Source organism: Drosophila subobscura, chromosome U (assembly GCF_008121235.1).
Source record: "Drosophila subobscura isolate 14011-0131.10 chromosome U, UCBerk_Dsub_1.0, whole genome shotgun sequence".
In the NCBI taxonomy this organism is placed as follows: domain Eukaryota; kingdom Metazoa; phylum Arthropoda; class Insecta; order Diptera; family Drosophilidae; genus Drosophila; species Drosophila subobscura.
Genome location: NC_048534.1, coordinates 19,579,450 through 19,596,275, shown reverse-complemented (window position 1 = coordinate 19,596,275; position 16,826 = coordinate 19,579,450). Strand labels below are relative to the sequence as shown.

The following is a 16,826-nucleotide window of genomic DNA, read 5'->3' as shown; positions in this document are numbered from 1 at the left end:
GACCACGACCACGCCCACAACTGTGCGTTGCACACCCACTGGGGCATATTTGTTTGGCGCTTTTCAAATAGTTTGTGCCAACAAAATTGCACACACAGAGCCGCAGCCATAGCCATAGCCATAGCCATCGACATGAGCCATGAGCTTTTTGTGGCAGGGGCCTCTCTCTGTGCTCTGTGCTGTGTGCTCTGCTGTGTGCCATTATCCAATCCATCCACAATCCATGGCTCTATGGCTCGAGGCCTCACAGCATTTGCATACACAAAACACAGTGCAGGGAGCACGTGGCACACGGGGGGAGGCGCACTCGCTGACGATAATTGCATGAAATTATAATGCAGCCATGCAGTCCCCCAACTACTCCTCCTGCTCTGCTGTCAAGGGGTGTGTGTGTGTGTAGGAGCCACCCACCCACACACACACCATAAACAGGCACTGGCACCTCCAACCATTTTGGTATCGTTTGACACACTCTTGGCCCGAACAATCAGGCAAGTTGAGAGCGCTTAGGAAACAGCAGCAGCTGTTATTGCTCAGAATAAAGAAAATTCCCCAAAAAATGGAAAATTGTACCATGTGGAAAATGTTTGCACAGATTTCAATGAAATTTGTTGGAGTCATAGATAAGCCTCTTGCCCACCCAAATCTTCTATAGTAACCAAAGCTTCTACTGTCATTAAAGGCAAATAATTCACAAAACTCAAGCCTCTTCTGCTCCCCAATGACAACCAATCTAACTTGCGGTCTTCTTTCGCTCTTTCAGAACCATCATCGCGGCAGCAATGCCACCAGCGAGGAGCGTGTACCACAACCGCATTCCCCACACGACAGTCACAACGTGGCACACAACGGCGGCGCCGGCGGCGGTGGCTTGCAGCACTCTGGTTCGCGTGCCACGCTGCGACACTCGATGAACCACTCGAGCACCTCTGTTTCCGGTTCGGCCTGCAGCTCGACACCCGCCTCGCCGCAGCTCAGCGGAGTGGTGAGTGCCTCCGGAGGTCAGTTGCTGTCCAATGGCCATCACTACCAGTCACAGTCATCGGTGAGCTCGAATTCGTCGATTGTTTCGGCCATACCCGCCTCACAGCGACTGCTGGAGGATGCGCTGGCCAAGGCGGCGCCCTATCCGATGATCATGCTGCCGCTGCACGGCGGCTACTGGCTGGACGGCACCGAGCACGAGTGCAGCTACGATGCAAGGGGCAACCCGCTGCTGCCGCAGACCACTTGGATGGCCAAGTTCGAGACGGATGACACGGCCAAGTGTTACAGGCGGTTCTATGCGGCGCGCGAGCACTCGAATCTGGTGGGGCAGGACGAGCAACTTGGACCCGTGCTCATCTCCATCAAGACGGAGAATGTGGCCAACCAGGAGCACATGCGAATCCTGCTGCGCCTGCGCACTGGCACCATGCACGAGCTCATTCCGGTGTCCTGTTTGGGCGCTCAGCCGAGTCCCGCGAAGATGGTGAGGCTGCTGAACGAGCAAATCCAAGTGGACAACTTCATGCCGGTGCTGTGCCCCAAGGCCTCTAATCTGATCAGCGTCTACGACGAGCATGTGCTCGTCTCGCACTTCAAGTTTGGAGTTTTGTACCAAAGATACGGCCAGACGACCGAGGAGGAGCTGTTCGGCAATCAACAGACATCGCCGGCATTCGATGAGTTCTTGGATGTGCTCGGCCAACGCATACGCTTGAAGGACCACAAGGGCTATCGCGGGGGTTTGGATATACAGAATGGACACACCGGGGACACGGCCGTCTACGAAGTGTTCAAGGAGCGTGAGGTCATGTTCCATGTGTCCACGCTGCTGCCCCACACGGAGGGTGATCCGCAGCAGTTGCAGCGCAAGCGACACATTGGCAACGACATTGTGGCCATTGTGTTCCAGGAGACGAACACACCCTTCTCCCCGGACATGATCGCGAGTCACTTTCTGCACGCGTTCATTGTGGTGCAGCCGCTGGAGCCGAACACACCGCACACCCGCTACAAGGTCAGCGTCACGGCGCGCGATGATGTGCCCTTCTTTGGACCCACACTGCCCAATCCCGCTGTGTTCCGCAAGGGTCAGGAGTTCAAGGAGTTTATCCTCACGAAGCTGATCAATGCGGAGAATGCCTGCTACAAGGCGGAGAAGTTCGCCAAGCTCGAGCTGCGCACGCGCACTTCGCTGCTGCAGAATCTCGTCGAGGAGTTGCGCGAGAAGACGCGGGACTTTCTCGGCGCAGATCTCTCGCAGGCAACGGCTGGCAGTCCCACACCCGAGACACCCAAGCCGGAGAGCGGCAGTGGCGGTGGCAATGCAGGCACACGCTTCATCGACACCGTCAAGAAGGCGCTGATCATGCGCGTGCGCTCCCAGAGCGTGGACACGGGCAACGGGCAGGACAAGTTCAGTGTGAACACAAAGCTGGGCACTCTAAATGCCAAGAAGGAGTCACAGCCAGAGATGCAGACACCCAATTTGAATGTAAGTTTGCAGATTAAATTCCCATCCAAGGGATCCTCTAATTGATTTTCTCTTTCTTCCCCTTTAGAGCTGCAGTCGCACCGCCTCGAAATCTTCCTCGAAATCAAAATCCTCAAATGAATCCACCTCCTCGTCGCCGGACATTACCTCGCGACAGGCCACCATCAATAACAACAACAATGGCAGCTCCAATGGCGGCGGCTTGCACACCCAAAATGGCTCCGGCGTGGGTGGTGTGGCAGCTGCTGCTGTGAGTGCCGCACAGAATGGTGGCGTGGCCGTGGCCACCATGTCCGAGACGAGCGATGATTCCAGTTTGAATAGCGTGGATTTGGATCCGATGATGGGACATCTGGATGGCGGTGCCACGTACATTGACAGCGACACGGGGCTGGAGAGCATGAGCTCCGCGGAGGCCACCACCAAGGCATGTTCGCTGTGCCTTGACGGGGTGCAGGCCACCATGATGGGCAGCTCGCCGAGCAATGAGACAATTGTCAAGATTGAGAATCTGCGGCAGGAGGTGACGCGACTCAAGTGCGATAAATTGGATCTACTGCGTCAGAATGTGGTAAGTAAAAACACAAAAAGAGACAGGAATCTTCCCTGTACTTATCAGAGTTTTTCTTTACCATTTATAGACCTGTCAGCGCGACATTAAGCGACTCCGGGAGAGGGAACTTTCGCTGCAGGGCGATCTGGCGGCTGCTGGACGGGAGATTCTGCGGCTGCGTGATTTGGTCAAGGAATACATGCCGGACACAGCCGCTGCACCGCTCTCCATATCGCCCATCTAAAGCGTTAAACGTGACAGAGGGAGTGAGCAGAGAGAGAGTGGAGTTGAAGCAGGAGAAAGGAGTAACCACTGTGCCGTGTATAACACTTTGGAGAGATGGGAAAAGGAAGCGGAATGAATCGTTTCGTAGGAGTCGTTAAATGCATTGTAGACGTAGACGTAGACGCCCCCCCCCACACACACACACGTAGAACGAATGAAAAGATAAACTGTATTATATTTAGTTTAGATCGGAGGAGGAGGAAGGAGGAAGTATGAAGAGATCGCTGCAGGACAAGCATGGACAAGAGTTATTCAAATCGTTAGAATATATATAATATTATTATATATGTTTAACAGTTACAAACTAAACTAAAAACAAACAACAAACGAAAATACCAGCAAAAGAACGAAAAAAACAAAAAACAGAACACAAAACTCAAAAAAGTACACCAAATATATAATATAAGTCTTTAAGCATATTTAACGCAAGGATTAACGCAAAAACAAAACCAAACCCTAAACGAATCCCCAAAACAAAGTAGAAAGCGATCAATCACAAAGCATCACAACGATAAATCGATATCGATAACCAACACATGATAATCACACACACGTAGCAATGTTTTGAGGTTTACAAAACCATAAAGCGGTTCGTTCCGTTCTCGTTAGTCGCACTCGAATACCGAAATCACATGTTTCGCTGTGACTGTTACTGTGACTCTCGTTATCACACATTCACGTAGAACCACCCCCCAAAAAACCCACCCAATAATCCCATATCCCCATACGAAGATATATCGAAGAGTAGATATGATTTTTAGCGCTCGATGCTCGATAATTTTTAAACTGCAATCGATAAACAAAGATATAAGAAAACAAACAAAACACACAGAGAAAACCGAACACTCTTAACCATAAGTTTAAGTTGCTTTAAATACTTTTACCTTAAACTATGTTTAATTATTTAAGTTGAATCGAAAACCAATCTCCCCCATGAATGATCGATAACTGATCGATGACTCAAGAGAATTAATCATGCATTCAAATGTACATATACTTTATAGAGAGAAGGCAGAGCATATAGTTCTGTCGAAATTAACTATGACTATTGTATTTTCTAATCGATTAACGATACTACCGATACCAATACCAATACCGATAACCACTAAGTACGCATACGTAGATGCAATCGATTCCCATAATATATAAATCAGAAATCAAAATCAAATGATTCAAAAGTAGAGAACAAACAAAAGAAAGATACACACAAACAATATTTGTCTTTGCAATCTTCTAAATTTTAAGTTCGACTTATGCGACTAATTGTTTTTGTTGAGAGATCCATTATCATTTTTATTGTGTAAAGTATATAAAAACAACCAACAAATATATATACAAAATATATGGAATATATATATAAACAACATACATGGGTTTGTTTTTTTAATGGGTGAAAATAGTTCAATTATGGAAATCTTAATTCAATTTTTAAATTGGACTTAAATAATTGAATATGTTGGAATTTTCAAATATATTAAAATACATACTTAGCTCGAAAACAGTAGAAATGTTGAAAATATAATTTTATTTAATATTACCACGAGGAGAATTTTCTGAGATTTAAAAAGCAAATCAAATCGAATTATGAATTTCTCTACACCGCATACCCACACATTTTGACATTCCATACGAATTTTACTCGCAAGCAAGACTCTCAGCTCACAGACATTTGATTCTATACTCGGATAAAATTATAGTTTCAAAGCTGAGCGTCACTGCTTGCCAGTATTCTACAACAGAATATTACAATTAAGGAATATTGTTTTCTTCCGTATATTTTCGGTATATTTAGTAAATGAGACGGTATATTTTTAGGTTATTTCTGTGCTCATACTTGGAACGCAAAAATGAGTGTAAAGCTCTCTTTCGACTGCCTTTCGCAAGGTATGGACAACAGGTAAAAAGGAAGAGCTTTTAAAAGGACACTTTCCTGACGTGAACTATTTAAATTTAAGCATTTACAAATGTTGTTTTTCTTTGCAATGTGCCGCTGGAAAATTCATTGCTTCTAAAGGGGATTTGAAAAAAAGAACATAAATCATAAATAAATTTTAAATTAGAATAAAATACATTTTATTTCTTGAATCCACTTTTGAAGCCTATTTCATGGATCGTGACTATATATATTGGCGATATCTCCGCGGTCACACTGGGCAGAAAGTGGGGGCCCGCGACAACAACAACAACCATCAGCTCTCTGAAAGCTCTCTGAAAGCTCTCTTGGCTATCCAAAACAAACGGCAAACATTTCTCGCGCTATGCGGACGTCGTTCCGCGTCTCTGGTCTCCACCGTGCGCTGGTTTTTTTTAGTTATTTTGCAAATTGTTAACACATTCGTAAAGTTTTTCGAGCTCCATAAGATTCGTGAGTGCACAAATTGTTGAATAAACAATAGGAATGCCGTTGGAAAAGTGTCGTGCCGCCGCGTGTTAAAGAAGAAACAGAAAAAGCATGCAAATCTCATAGCGCTTGACTTTTTTTGTGTTTGTGTGTGTTTGCGTTTTGACTTTGCAGCAGATGCTGGGGCCGGGCCGCCGCGAAGAAACAAACAAAACGCAAACAAGAATTCCCGCACAAATCTTAAAGCAACAGTAAAATCAATTGCAACAAAAAGCAATAACAGCAACAACAAATGTTTGTGTGTGGCAATTTTTTGTATATTATTATAAAGCACCACTCTCTCTCGCTCTCTTACTCAGTGAAGAGTATATTGGAAGTGAGGTGAGTCAGGAAAGATTTATGTTAATTGGGAATTGATGGGAGAATAAGGTGAGATAAAAAGTTATATTCAGGAACAGCTCCCACGGTACTCTGGTCTAGTCTTTTAGAACTTCCACCACCTTACAAGAGCTTCACCCTTACTCTAATATTCCTTGTCTCTCACCTATTATTTCAAAGTGCCGGGCCGCGAACCTCCCTCTCTTCCCAGGGGGAGGATTGGCAGCAGTAAAGTTTCAGCTTCAGCTTCACTTAAGCTTCCCCCTCTCCAACACTCTCTCTCCTTCTATCATTTGCAAAGGTAATTAATTGTATTTTATTTTATTAACGTGACAAATAAGCAAATAATAATGCGTGTGGTGCTTGTGCTTGTGCTTCGGCCTGTGCGTGTGTGTGTGTCAGACATGTCTCTACCTGTGTGTGCGTGCGCGTAGGCAAATGAATCAAAATTTTTAGAACGCAAACAAATGATTGAATAACGTAGAAATAAACGCAACAAGGAGAGCCAGTCACGTTCTCTCTCGTTCTTCCACTCTCTCTCTTCATCAGATGATCAGCTGAGATCACTTTATATCTCCCTCTCTCTCTGTCAAGCAGAGCTTTGAAATGCCGTAATCAGCACGCTTCTGACTCCGCGGGGGGACCGCTGTGGGTGGTTGCTTGGGCTGTGCGCCTCTAATCGATCTCTCCAAGTGATCTCATGGCTAATCAGTGCTACTAAGCGGAGCAGCCACAGCGCCTTATCGCCATGGAGGCCAAGGCATTGCCCATGCAATGGGGCCGCTTACGCGTACGCTTACTCTTACGAAGGCGAAGGTCAGAGGGAGATAGTGGGATGGAGCCAGGGTGTGATGCTCCCACGAAAAGGCTTTCTCGCGTTCTGCCGGTTCTCGCTCCCTTTCGCTTGCTCTCTCTCTCGGGTAGTTTCCTACAGTGGGACTGGATTCAAGTAATTTTCTCGAGTTGCAAGGGTTCCCAATACACTGAAGAATCTTTAAAGAAATCGGAATATCCCTTGCATTCCCTTGCCATATAATTTACAAGCGCCAGCTCCATTCCCCCTCTGGGCATCTCCTTCAGAACACTGCAAGTGGCAAGTGGCACGAAGCGACGGCACGAAGTGTCCGCTCGAGAGAGCACTCACTGTACAAGTGTATACACTCCGTAGAAGTATCTTCTCTTTTTTTTCGGTGTGCCATATGCTTGATGTTCTCCCATAATTCTGTCATTATCTTGTTGTACATTTGTTGCCGCCTTGCCGCCTTCAATTGCCTTACTTCCCTGTACCTACACCACCACCCCCCTTTTAGGCGCGCAACAAACAACCCAAAAACAACACGTTGTAAATTATTTTTGTGGGCCGCACCCACAACAGGCCGAGGCGCCATTAAAAAAAAAGCCCCAAGAAACAGGCGGTTGGGTGGTAAAAGAGGAGCAGGGGTAGCTGTGCTAGTGCTAGTGGTGGAGTGGGTGGAGCAGCACCGAGAGAGAGAGAAGTGTATAAAAGTGGGAAAACATACATTCAACGCACATAACATTAATTACAATAACCCACACGTCACCCACTGAGCGGGCAGGCAGGGGAATATATTTTCCACAAACAGCAGACAGAGACAGAGAGAGAGAGAGGGAGAATGAGAGAGTGGAAAAGCACTTTCCTTGTGTAAGCCACGCGTTGCCCCCATTCAATCCTTTTGTGGCACAACCTTTCACCTGCCGGTCCAGTCCGCCCACTCAGCACTCACCTATCAGGCCCAGCCCCTTCCGTAGAGCTCTCTATAAATAAATCTCATTAATAAATTAAACGTTTTAGCGGCAGGAAATTCCTTCTCCATCTCTCTGCTGGCATTCAACCTCACCAGCCACCCGCCAGCAGCCAGCAGCCAGAAGCCACCCATTCCCGTTCTCCCACTTATTAGATTTTGGCATAATTTCAGTTCCAGACCTCAGACCGAACAACGTCATCATCGCTTTATAAATAAATGAAATTGCTTTTTGAAGAGTACTTACACTTACGTACTACACGTTTTCCCTTAGATCCCCCCCAATAATAAATTTAGATGATTGTTGCAACTCGTCTGATTTTCCCGAAACACGTAAAATATTCATTAGTCTTCATTTCTCGGGTTTTGCAATTGTTTTTCGCCGTTGAATTTTCAATGTTTTCCTTTCATTATGAAAGTGCCGCCCCCACTCCCAGCCGACTGCCAGACAAAAAGGCTGATAAATAGACTCCGATTATTGGGGAATTATCGTGGAATTGTGTTTTGTGTGTGCTGCGGACTTATGTAAATTTTACAAGCCAGTGGAACGTGGATTACCCGAACGAATGCCCGAGGAATGTTGGTTTGTGGTTCCCATTATGATAGGAGCCGCCCGTCCCAAAAAGTGTCTGAAAGTTATTCTGCTTTTAGTTATTATGATGATGTATTTGTAGCCAGTAGCAGGTCTGTCTGGGGTGTTTATTGTGGCTTTGGCTTTCGGTTTTCGTGGTCTGAAACTTTTCATTTAGTGTTACACTTTTCCCGAGAGCCGGCTCCATGACCTTTTTAAACAAACATCCACACAGACAGACAGACAGACAAAGCAGAAACAGAAACACTCGAAACACCTGTAAATCCCACTTCAAAGGTGAAACACACAAACACCACCAACGCAGCACTGTGGGATGGGATGGGATAGGATGGGATGGGGTGGGTGGTGCAGTGGGTGTCTGCTGGGTGAGGTGCTCTGCCGTGGGCACCGAATTCCCACCGGATGTTAATGTTTTATTTGGATTCCATCGCGCTGTTTTAATGCTCGCTGATTTGTTTGGAAAAAAATAAACAATTTGGAAATTTATTTAGTTGGGATCTTGGGGATTGGAATGGTTTCGGAATGGAATGCCATGTGATGCTCCTGTTTTCCTCCACTTTATGGCCATATAAATATGCAATGAATATGGCGCCGTGTGCCATAATTTGTCAGACTTTATGGCTGCTCGGAAAGGTGTTCCAAAAGATTCCGCAGATAGTTTGTTGTTCAGTGTTTGGTGACCCCGATGCTAGAATTTGGATGCAGTAAAATCAGAAATACATTTGTGGTTCATTGGAAATGGTATCCACAGGTATTCCGCGGTTCGGTGATGGAATTCCGCAGCTACGCGTGTAATTTTTACCCCATGGCGTGCGCCACGTGACTCACGCACCCATCTCCGCAGTCCCATCCATTTGCTGGCCTCCCATTTGCATATCTTTTGTGCTGTCCACGGAGTGACCTTGACGACGCCGGGCCGCAATCAATCAAGCAAACAAAAATAAGAGGAGCACAAAGCACCAGCACCCCGCGAACATCTCCCGAGCGATTGCAATGAATTTCAGAACGAATTGTAGCCTCACGGATACGCCGCAGGGGGACAGCTACACGCGTTTCTCTCACCTTGTCAATCAGTGCCGGCGGTGGGCAATACAAGAGGAAAGGAAAATATGTGGGTCAGTCGGCGCGTCCGAGATGTGTTCGACCCATTTCCCCCATTTTGCCGCGTATTGAATGTCATAATATCCGCCACACGGACGCGGGACATACTCGCACATATTTTCCCTTCTGTTTCTCCAATTTCCAATTTTTCGGTTGTTTTTCGGTTTTTGGTTTTCGGTTTTATGTGTGATTTTTTTGTTGCTTTTTTTCTGGTTTTGTTTTTCCTGTTTTGTGGCACATGCGCGCGTTCCCCGTTCGGACAATTTGCGGCTGTACTCACGTACGGGCAACAGCAACAGCAACAGCAGCGGCGAACGGCAGTGCCTCGGGCAACAAACAGCACATTAAAAATAAAAATCATATATAAAAATTCTTGGCTGCATTGGCAGCAAAACTCAAAATTCAAATTCAAATTCAAATTCAAAATTCAAATTGAGGCACAAACAGAGGCACAGAGCAGCAGCAGCAGCGGCAGATACGGAATACGCGACGTACGCGAATCAAAAGCATAAATAAACCGATTTTGGCGTATTTTAATTTGATTTTTTGCCCGTTTTTAGATGCTGATTAGACGAACGACAGTCGCATGCGGAGACACGCCTCTCTATACGTTGATTCTCAATGCGATTCGCCCGCTTGGCTCCCTCGACGACCCCATCCCCGTACCGCTGAAGGTTCCATGTGCGCCCAAACTATTCAGAAACTATTATCAATCTGCGGGGGGGTCTCTCTGGAGAGAGATAACGATAGACACGGAGAGGTTGAAGGTAGCAAGCAGTTCATTCCTCTGCTTTTGTTGCTTGAAAATTGCTCCCCGCTTGGCACACGCTCGGCCGAGGGGGGCGCCGCTTTTCCTCTTATCAAAACATGAACATTTCGCCGCGAACGCTTTTCCCAAACAAAAACAAAAGGCAGAAAGCTTCTCTCAAACACAGAGAGAGAGAGAAAGTAGGAAGAGAGAGAGAGCGAGTGATAGGAAACGAGAGAGAGAGAGCGAGCGCCATCCACGGAAGTGTGTAACATGACAAAAAAGCTCTTGTATAACATTTTCCGTATAACATTAATGTTTGGGTGAGTGCGGGTAGGGCTTGGAAGCACGCGAATTTCTGCGGAAAGCCCAGAGGCGGAGCAACTGAAAGAGGGGCGTGGGAGTTTGCGTAGGGTGTGGATTTGAAGGAATTAAATAGTTGGAATAACTTTAGGGGGAACAATTAATGGGAATATTTAAAGGAATTTTAAATATATTTGCAGAGATTCCTAACTACATAAATAAGTAGTTCCCAACTAGAACTCTCCATCAACCAATGGAAGTTGAACGAAATATTCTAAAAAATCAAAAAATGTAACCAAGTTTAGTAGATTTTCTAAAACTGTTAAAAAGTGTTACAATATTTAGATGCGTAATTTGATTTGGAAATGCCGCAAACACAGCTACCTTGCAACATCTTCAGTTATCCAATAGACTTACAAATATTACCTCCGTCCACTGTGTTCATATTGGTAATACATAATAATTTCCCCACCCACCATGAGTATCCTATTTACTTCACCCTCAGTTCCATTGTCATTTGGTGCAGCAAAAGAGATTTCCGCTTCGGAGGAGGAGCAGTTTTTGTGGGAGTAAATGCATACAGATTGTGGCCATAAAAATGTTTCCTGTCGAAGGAAGCTGCTGTCTGCCTGTTTGGCTTTTACTTCTTTTTGCCTGGTTTCCCACGCAGACCAAAATGTCAATCCCGTGTGACCCACAGCGAAGAGGGTGCCGTGCCTCACCCTTTGCCTACGCCACTGCCACCGCCTTTTGGGTATAACAGTTTTTTTTTTGGGGCATTTTTCGTTTATTTACAATTTGACATTTTGCAAAGCTCAAGCAACTTACACACTACCACACACAGACACACAAGTAGAACAGTAGCTCACCTTCCCACAAAGAGAGTGAGAGAGAGAGAGGGATAAGCAGAGAGAGAGGGAGAGAGCGGTTGAGTCTTGCGGTCGCCTTCCTCGCTGCTCTCTCACAGTTTTTGCAACTGTCATACACAGCCAGCCAGCCAGCCAGAAAGCCAGCCCCATGTGCGCTCTCTCCGTGAATGTTTTTTGCATTGAAATTTTCATTTAGATTTTCCCCAACAGAGGCAGAGACAGAGACAGAGACCCAACAGATATTCGTCGTACGCCGAAGCGTTCGGTCGTGTTCGCGGTTGTTGCCACTGGGAACTTGGACTCCACAGCGCTGCTCCACTCCGCCCCCACTGGGTGGTGCTCCAATCGCTCCACTTAAACCCTCACAGACTCCGCTGAGAACGTGTGTATATTCGCGTGTGTGTTTGTGTGTGTGCAAGTGTCATAGCTGTGTGACTAACTAATCGCTAAATCAGAAACTAAAACTAAAACCAAAACTAAAGAACAAATCCCGACGTGAAGCGGGTAAGGAAAGTGCTCCCGCAGCATCCCAGCAGCCCAACATCCGCCGACGCTTGCGGTTCCCCGTGGCTCGTTCGAGTGCAAAATCTGTAATTGAAATTCTGCCGCTTACGAAATTCAAATCTCGAAATCTCGAAATCTCGAACAACAGACAAGACAAAACTTTATTCATCTGAAAGTCAAAAAACTTTTGTGCACAGGTAAAGAACGAAACCCACACAGAGAGGGAAGAGAGAACCTTTTCAATTTACGGATTTATCGGAAAGTGTTTTAGGGGCAGGAGCACAAAGAGGGGAGGGAGGCTGGGCTGGCAATGGGGGAATAGTGTGCTGGCTGGGCAGTTGGAACCTCAAAGCGACGGACGTGTCCGCAAAGTGATTTCCAATTGGTTTCTCAAATTAAATCAAAATATAATCTTCAATTCAATTTATTTGTAGAGCATTTTGGGCTGCTAATTGAAAATTGTGCCGAAAAATGTTCGCTCTCTGTTGTGTTTGTTGTTGTTTATGGGCCGAATACTTGGCGATTTTCTGTTTAAGTTTAACCCCCCTGAAAAACAGATTTCCTTTCCAAAAATCACAAATCCATTGCAACAGTTTTGAGATATCCAATCTATTCGATCAGAGCGGACAGAGGTTGAGGCGTTAGTCGTTGGGCGGTGGGCGGTGGGGCAGAGGCAGTTGTCATTGCTTGTTGCCGTCGCCGGTTGTACTTGAACTCGAAGCAGCAAGCGCGTGGCATGCCGTGGCACGGCGTGGCGCGATGCTGTGTTGCGCGACGAGCGGCACAGCAGCACGGCGCGTATCTGTAAATCTCTGAGATATTCTAGCTTTGGCACTGAGAAACCAGAGACACGAAACAGATAACGCTTGAATGGTGATCCGAAATGAATCACAGCAGCAAGCGAGAGAGAGAGAACGAGAGAGGGAGGCTGTGTGAATCAATGAATAAATAAATGAAATGAATGGGTTGGTGAATGGATTAACACCGGTAAAGGGTAAACCATGATCCTTGGGAATACATTTGAATTTAGAGAAGAATTGCGAATGATTGGAGTGGAGCTGGAGTTCGAAGAAAAACCTCCAGAAATGTGATGATTTATTTACCTTTAATTGTGGGAGAAAATTCTCACAGATTATACGCCTTTAGAGAGTTATACATGATGTAGAGGCATTTCCGTGACAATTAGTAATATTTATTTTGAGAGAATGAAACTCAAATTAGAGAGGTATTTGCATTCATAAATTATCTTTTAATTCTATACAAATAGTATAAGAAAAGATAATAGGGGAAATAGGGGAAAAGAGAGTCGCAGACTGTAACTCTATGACTTCCGCATCTTTTTATCAGAATTTAGCATTGTTTTCATGAAAAAACTAAACTTACATGATTTATAATGTCTTTTAGCTATGCAAAATATTACCAAAGGTTGTTAGATTTTCGGTGAAAAGATAATGTAGAGGAGATTCCAGACGAACTTGTACAATTTAATAAAAATTCCCGCATATCTATCCAATATAATTTGTGCATAAAAACATGCAAAAAATATGTCTCGAATCTTTTTTAAAAATTATTATCGCAATACAATTTCTAGAAAGTCTTGCAGATCATGATCTCATGAGTCTCATGGGAAGAAATCTCTATAGATTGTATGTTTTAGGCAAGAATGTGACCAGAAAAAAAGTAGCCATTGCAAATAATTTTAAACTAAAAAAAAATCAATGCAAATAAATATTTCTGTCTCTTGGGAAGGCCCCTCCCATAACCGACAATTCTTTAAAGTAGCCAGACAACTCCCATAAGGCGGAAATGTTCCCAGAGCTCAGTAAAATGTCTCAAATGTGCAGCTGTCCTCAGCATAAATGATTCGTTATAGGAAAAACCTTTATGAATTTTATTGTGAATGTTCTGCTTGAATCAAACATTTCTGAACATCAAATGGGCTCTGTAAATATTTCATAAGAATTTCTTGAGTGAAGAAAGGCTTCATGAAACAATTGCAAAAATTTGTAGTGAGCTGTAAAATGTCTTAGAAGTTTAGCTGTACCCAGAAGAGACTGCTCCGGATGGGAAAGCCTTCATCAATTTTATTGTGGATGCTCAGCGAAAATCAAACATTGTTGAACATCAAATGAGCTTCTCAAAAATGTCTATAAAATTTCAGTAGTATTCCATTCTAGCGAATAAAATATGTAGGCTGATGGGAGAGATAACGATGCTAGCTTCTAAAACTAATCGTACATTTATTTGAACAGGCTTCGCCCACTAATGTGCCTTCAAGATACAGAAAAACATGTGTGTGTTCTCCAACTAAATTTTAGTCCAGCTAAATTTGTATATTTTTGCATCGTAAATTCTTGAAAATGTCGTATAATTTGTTTAGAAATTCTTGCTAAACAAAAATCTACCCAAATAGTAGCAAGAACAAAATTAATTAAAGCCTAAATTTTAGCATTCTCTACCCCGCAAGAACGTATGGAAGAAAATCCAAAGACTTGATATAAATAGCAAATTGTATCGTGTATCGTTTATCATTACAACACCTACAATGTTCTGCCTTTCCCAATTAGTGGAAAACTTTGCAACTGTCTTGGTTTTGCCTTCAGCAGCAGCCAGCAGCTAGCAGCAGCAGCAGCAGCCAGTGGCAACAGCATCATCCTTTTGTGTCCTTAGGTCCTATTTCAGGTTTCCCCTTGAGGCATTTATCATTAGTTTGAAGCATCAGCTGCACCACTGATATGCAATTATCCCACTTGACTGTGGCATCCACAAACCACCACTGCCCCACAGACTCGCCCACTCCCCTCCCCGTCTAACCCGCTTTTCTCTCCTTTCCACTAGGCCGCTGCTAGTTTCAATCATTCAAACACAATTAAGGCATTAAAGGACGCGCAGCGACGCGATGTTGGCTCCATGGGACAATTAGCGTCTCTCCCTCTGTGTTTGCCTCTGTGTGGGTGTGTTGCTCTGTGTGTCTGTGCCTGTGTGTGTTTGGCTCATTATGCTGACATTCTGCTCTCTACACTCTTTGATCCCCTCTCTCTCTCTCTCTGCGTCCCTCTTCAACCCATTTACCAGCACTTGGGCGCTGCTCATTAATTATTTACCAGCCGCCAACGCGCCAGCGCTCATCGCGCGCTCGTGGACTCAGAATGCTGAATGTTGCGTATACGCAGCGCAGACCAGCCTGAAAATTAAACAACTATCGTGTGCACTGGGAGAAATGAAAACCATATAAGTTGTGTCTGAGGTAGATTTTTGGGGAACTTGGAAAGTTTCCTCTGTAAAAGTTTTTCCGGTAATCGTTGACTGAAGTTCAAAGAATTCATAGAAAAAATCTGTTGAGTCCCGAGATTTCTTGGCTAATTACTTCAGACAATTTCAAGGAGAAATAATAAATTCTTGGAATATTTATCCCAGCATAGTTTTCCTTTGAATTGTCATGGCAACTTTGGGAATTTAATTGTGTAGATTTATTAATAGAGTCTTCATTTATTTTTGGAATAATAATAGAGGTCAAAAGGGAATTAATATGAGCATCATTTTGCACAGTTATTTTCTCAGTAAAAATATGTTTTAATTAAAGTAAGAACTGAGCAAAATGTTAGTTGAATTTAGCAGCTACTGGCAGCTTTGTATTCTTTCATTTCTGCCACAAATTCCTGAACCATTTCTCACCGTGTAGTTCCTGTATTTGTTCTACGCCAACGCAGCCAACGATCTATCATTATAATGAAGCGTCAAATCTAATACATCGGACTATCCGACTTTTGCCTTCATTTCCATGTGAAGTGGAAGAGGTAGAGGAATGGGGAAAGGGGAAGAGGGACATACATATCTCTCTCGCTCTCCGATTCTCAGTGCTACTGCTACTGTGGCTGTTGTCGGTGCCCTGCCCACTGTGGTTGCTGACGCCTCCTGATAACGTTGACAAACTAGATAAAAGAACGCGATAAAAATGAAAAAAGAACATGCAGGCAAAAAACAACAGAAAAAATGTTATAAATAAAACAAAAGACGAAAGGAGGAGTGGAGTGGAGCGGAGTGGAGTGAAGTGCCTGCTCAGTGTCGCTCTGTTTCGCTACGAAAGAATTATGTATGAATATTGTATGGCTGGGATGGAGTCATGCATGGGGAAAGGGAAGCTGCAAAGGAAGGAAGTCATGGGAGAGAGAGAGTGGCAGGAGAGAGTGAAAGGAGGCTGCGATTCTATGAATATGAATGAGATGTCTCGCTGCAAAAGTGATTGCTGTTGCTGCTGTTGTTTGTTGCTGCTGTTGTTTGTTGCTGCCTGTTGTCACTTTTACTGTTAATGAGCGATAAACTTCATGAAATTGCCATTTACGCGGTTTATGGTAGAGAACAAAATCATGATATGGCGGCAATTGCGATACATACTCGTAGATTGCAATTTAGTACGTATTTAGATTACGATTGAGTCCGTATCGGGATTGGAGCTTCAGCCATTAAACTGTTTTGGGATTTCGATTTGATTTGTAGATGGACTCCAATTGGATTTGCATAGAATTATATTTTCCACTTTTTTATTGAAATCGGAAACAGAATGCGATTCAGTTCATTCAGAGTTTGGTTGGAACTCTGGCAGTATCCGGACTCGGGATCTAGGGTACAACTGTAAGATTCCCAATTACTAAGATTTTTATGTACATTTCCAGTCAATCTTTATTCAAATTCTTGCTTTACTTAATCATATCTAGATTCCTCTTAAGATCACAGCTAAATAAAGCTTCCGTGTGTTTTTTGCTTCGGGTTGAATAGGCCTAAGATTGCGATTTAATCATGTCTAGATTTCGATTAAAATGTGCCTCAATTCCGATGCAATTCCTTTCTAATAGTATACCGAAGACCTGTAGCCATATGTACATATCTGTATCTTTAGATTCTTCTTTCCA

General features: G+C 44.3%; 2 protein-coding genes across 8 annotated transcripts in view; both read left to right on the top strand.

The window, feature by feature from the left end:
• Positions 1–4,125, top strand: part of LOC117901150 (rap1 GTPase-activating protein 1) — a 97,132-nt gene extending 93,007 nt beyond the window's left edge. For all 3 annotated transcript variants that reach the window (XM_034811798.1, XM_034811799.1, XM_034811800.1), the window contains exons 3-5: positions 764–2,479; positions 2,547–3,050; positions 3,121–4,125. In XM_034811798.1, coding sequence (XP_034667689.1) covers positions 764–2,479; positions 2,547–3,050; positions 3,121–3,276 — 2,376 coding nt within the window. In that variant the 3' untranslated portion in view covers positions 3,277–4,125. The remainder of the gene's footprint in view (positions 1–763; positions 2,480–2,546; positions 3,051–3,120) is intronic.
• A 1,428-nt stretch (positions 4,126–5,553) lies between these two features.
• LOC117901149 (1-phosphatidylinositol 4,5-bisphosphate phosphodiesterase classes I and II) overlaps positions 5,554–16,826 on the top strand; it is a 53,136-nt gene continuing 41,863 nt past the window's right edge. For 3 of the 5 annotated variants that reach the window (XM_034811797.1, XM_034811796.1, XM_034811793.1), the window contains exon 1: positions 11,658–12,113. The gene's annotated coding sequence lies outside the window, so the exon portion shown is untranslated. Of the gene's footprint in view, positions 6,040–11,656; positions 12,114–16,826 lie in introns of those variants that run through there. The other 2 variants (XM_034811794.1, XM_034811795.1) reach the window with 2 other exon arrangements.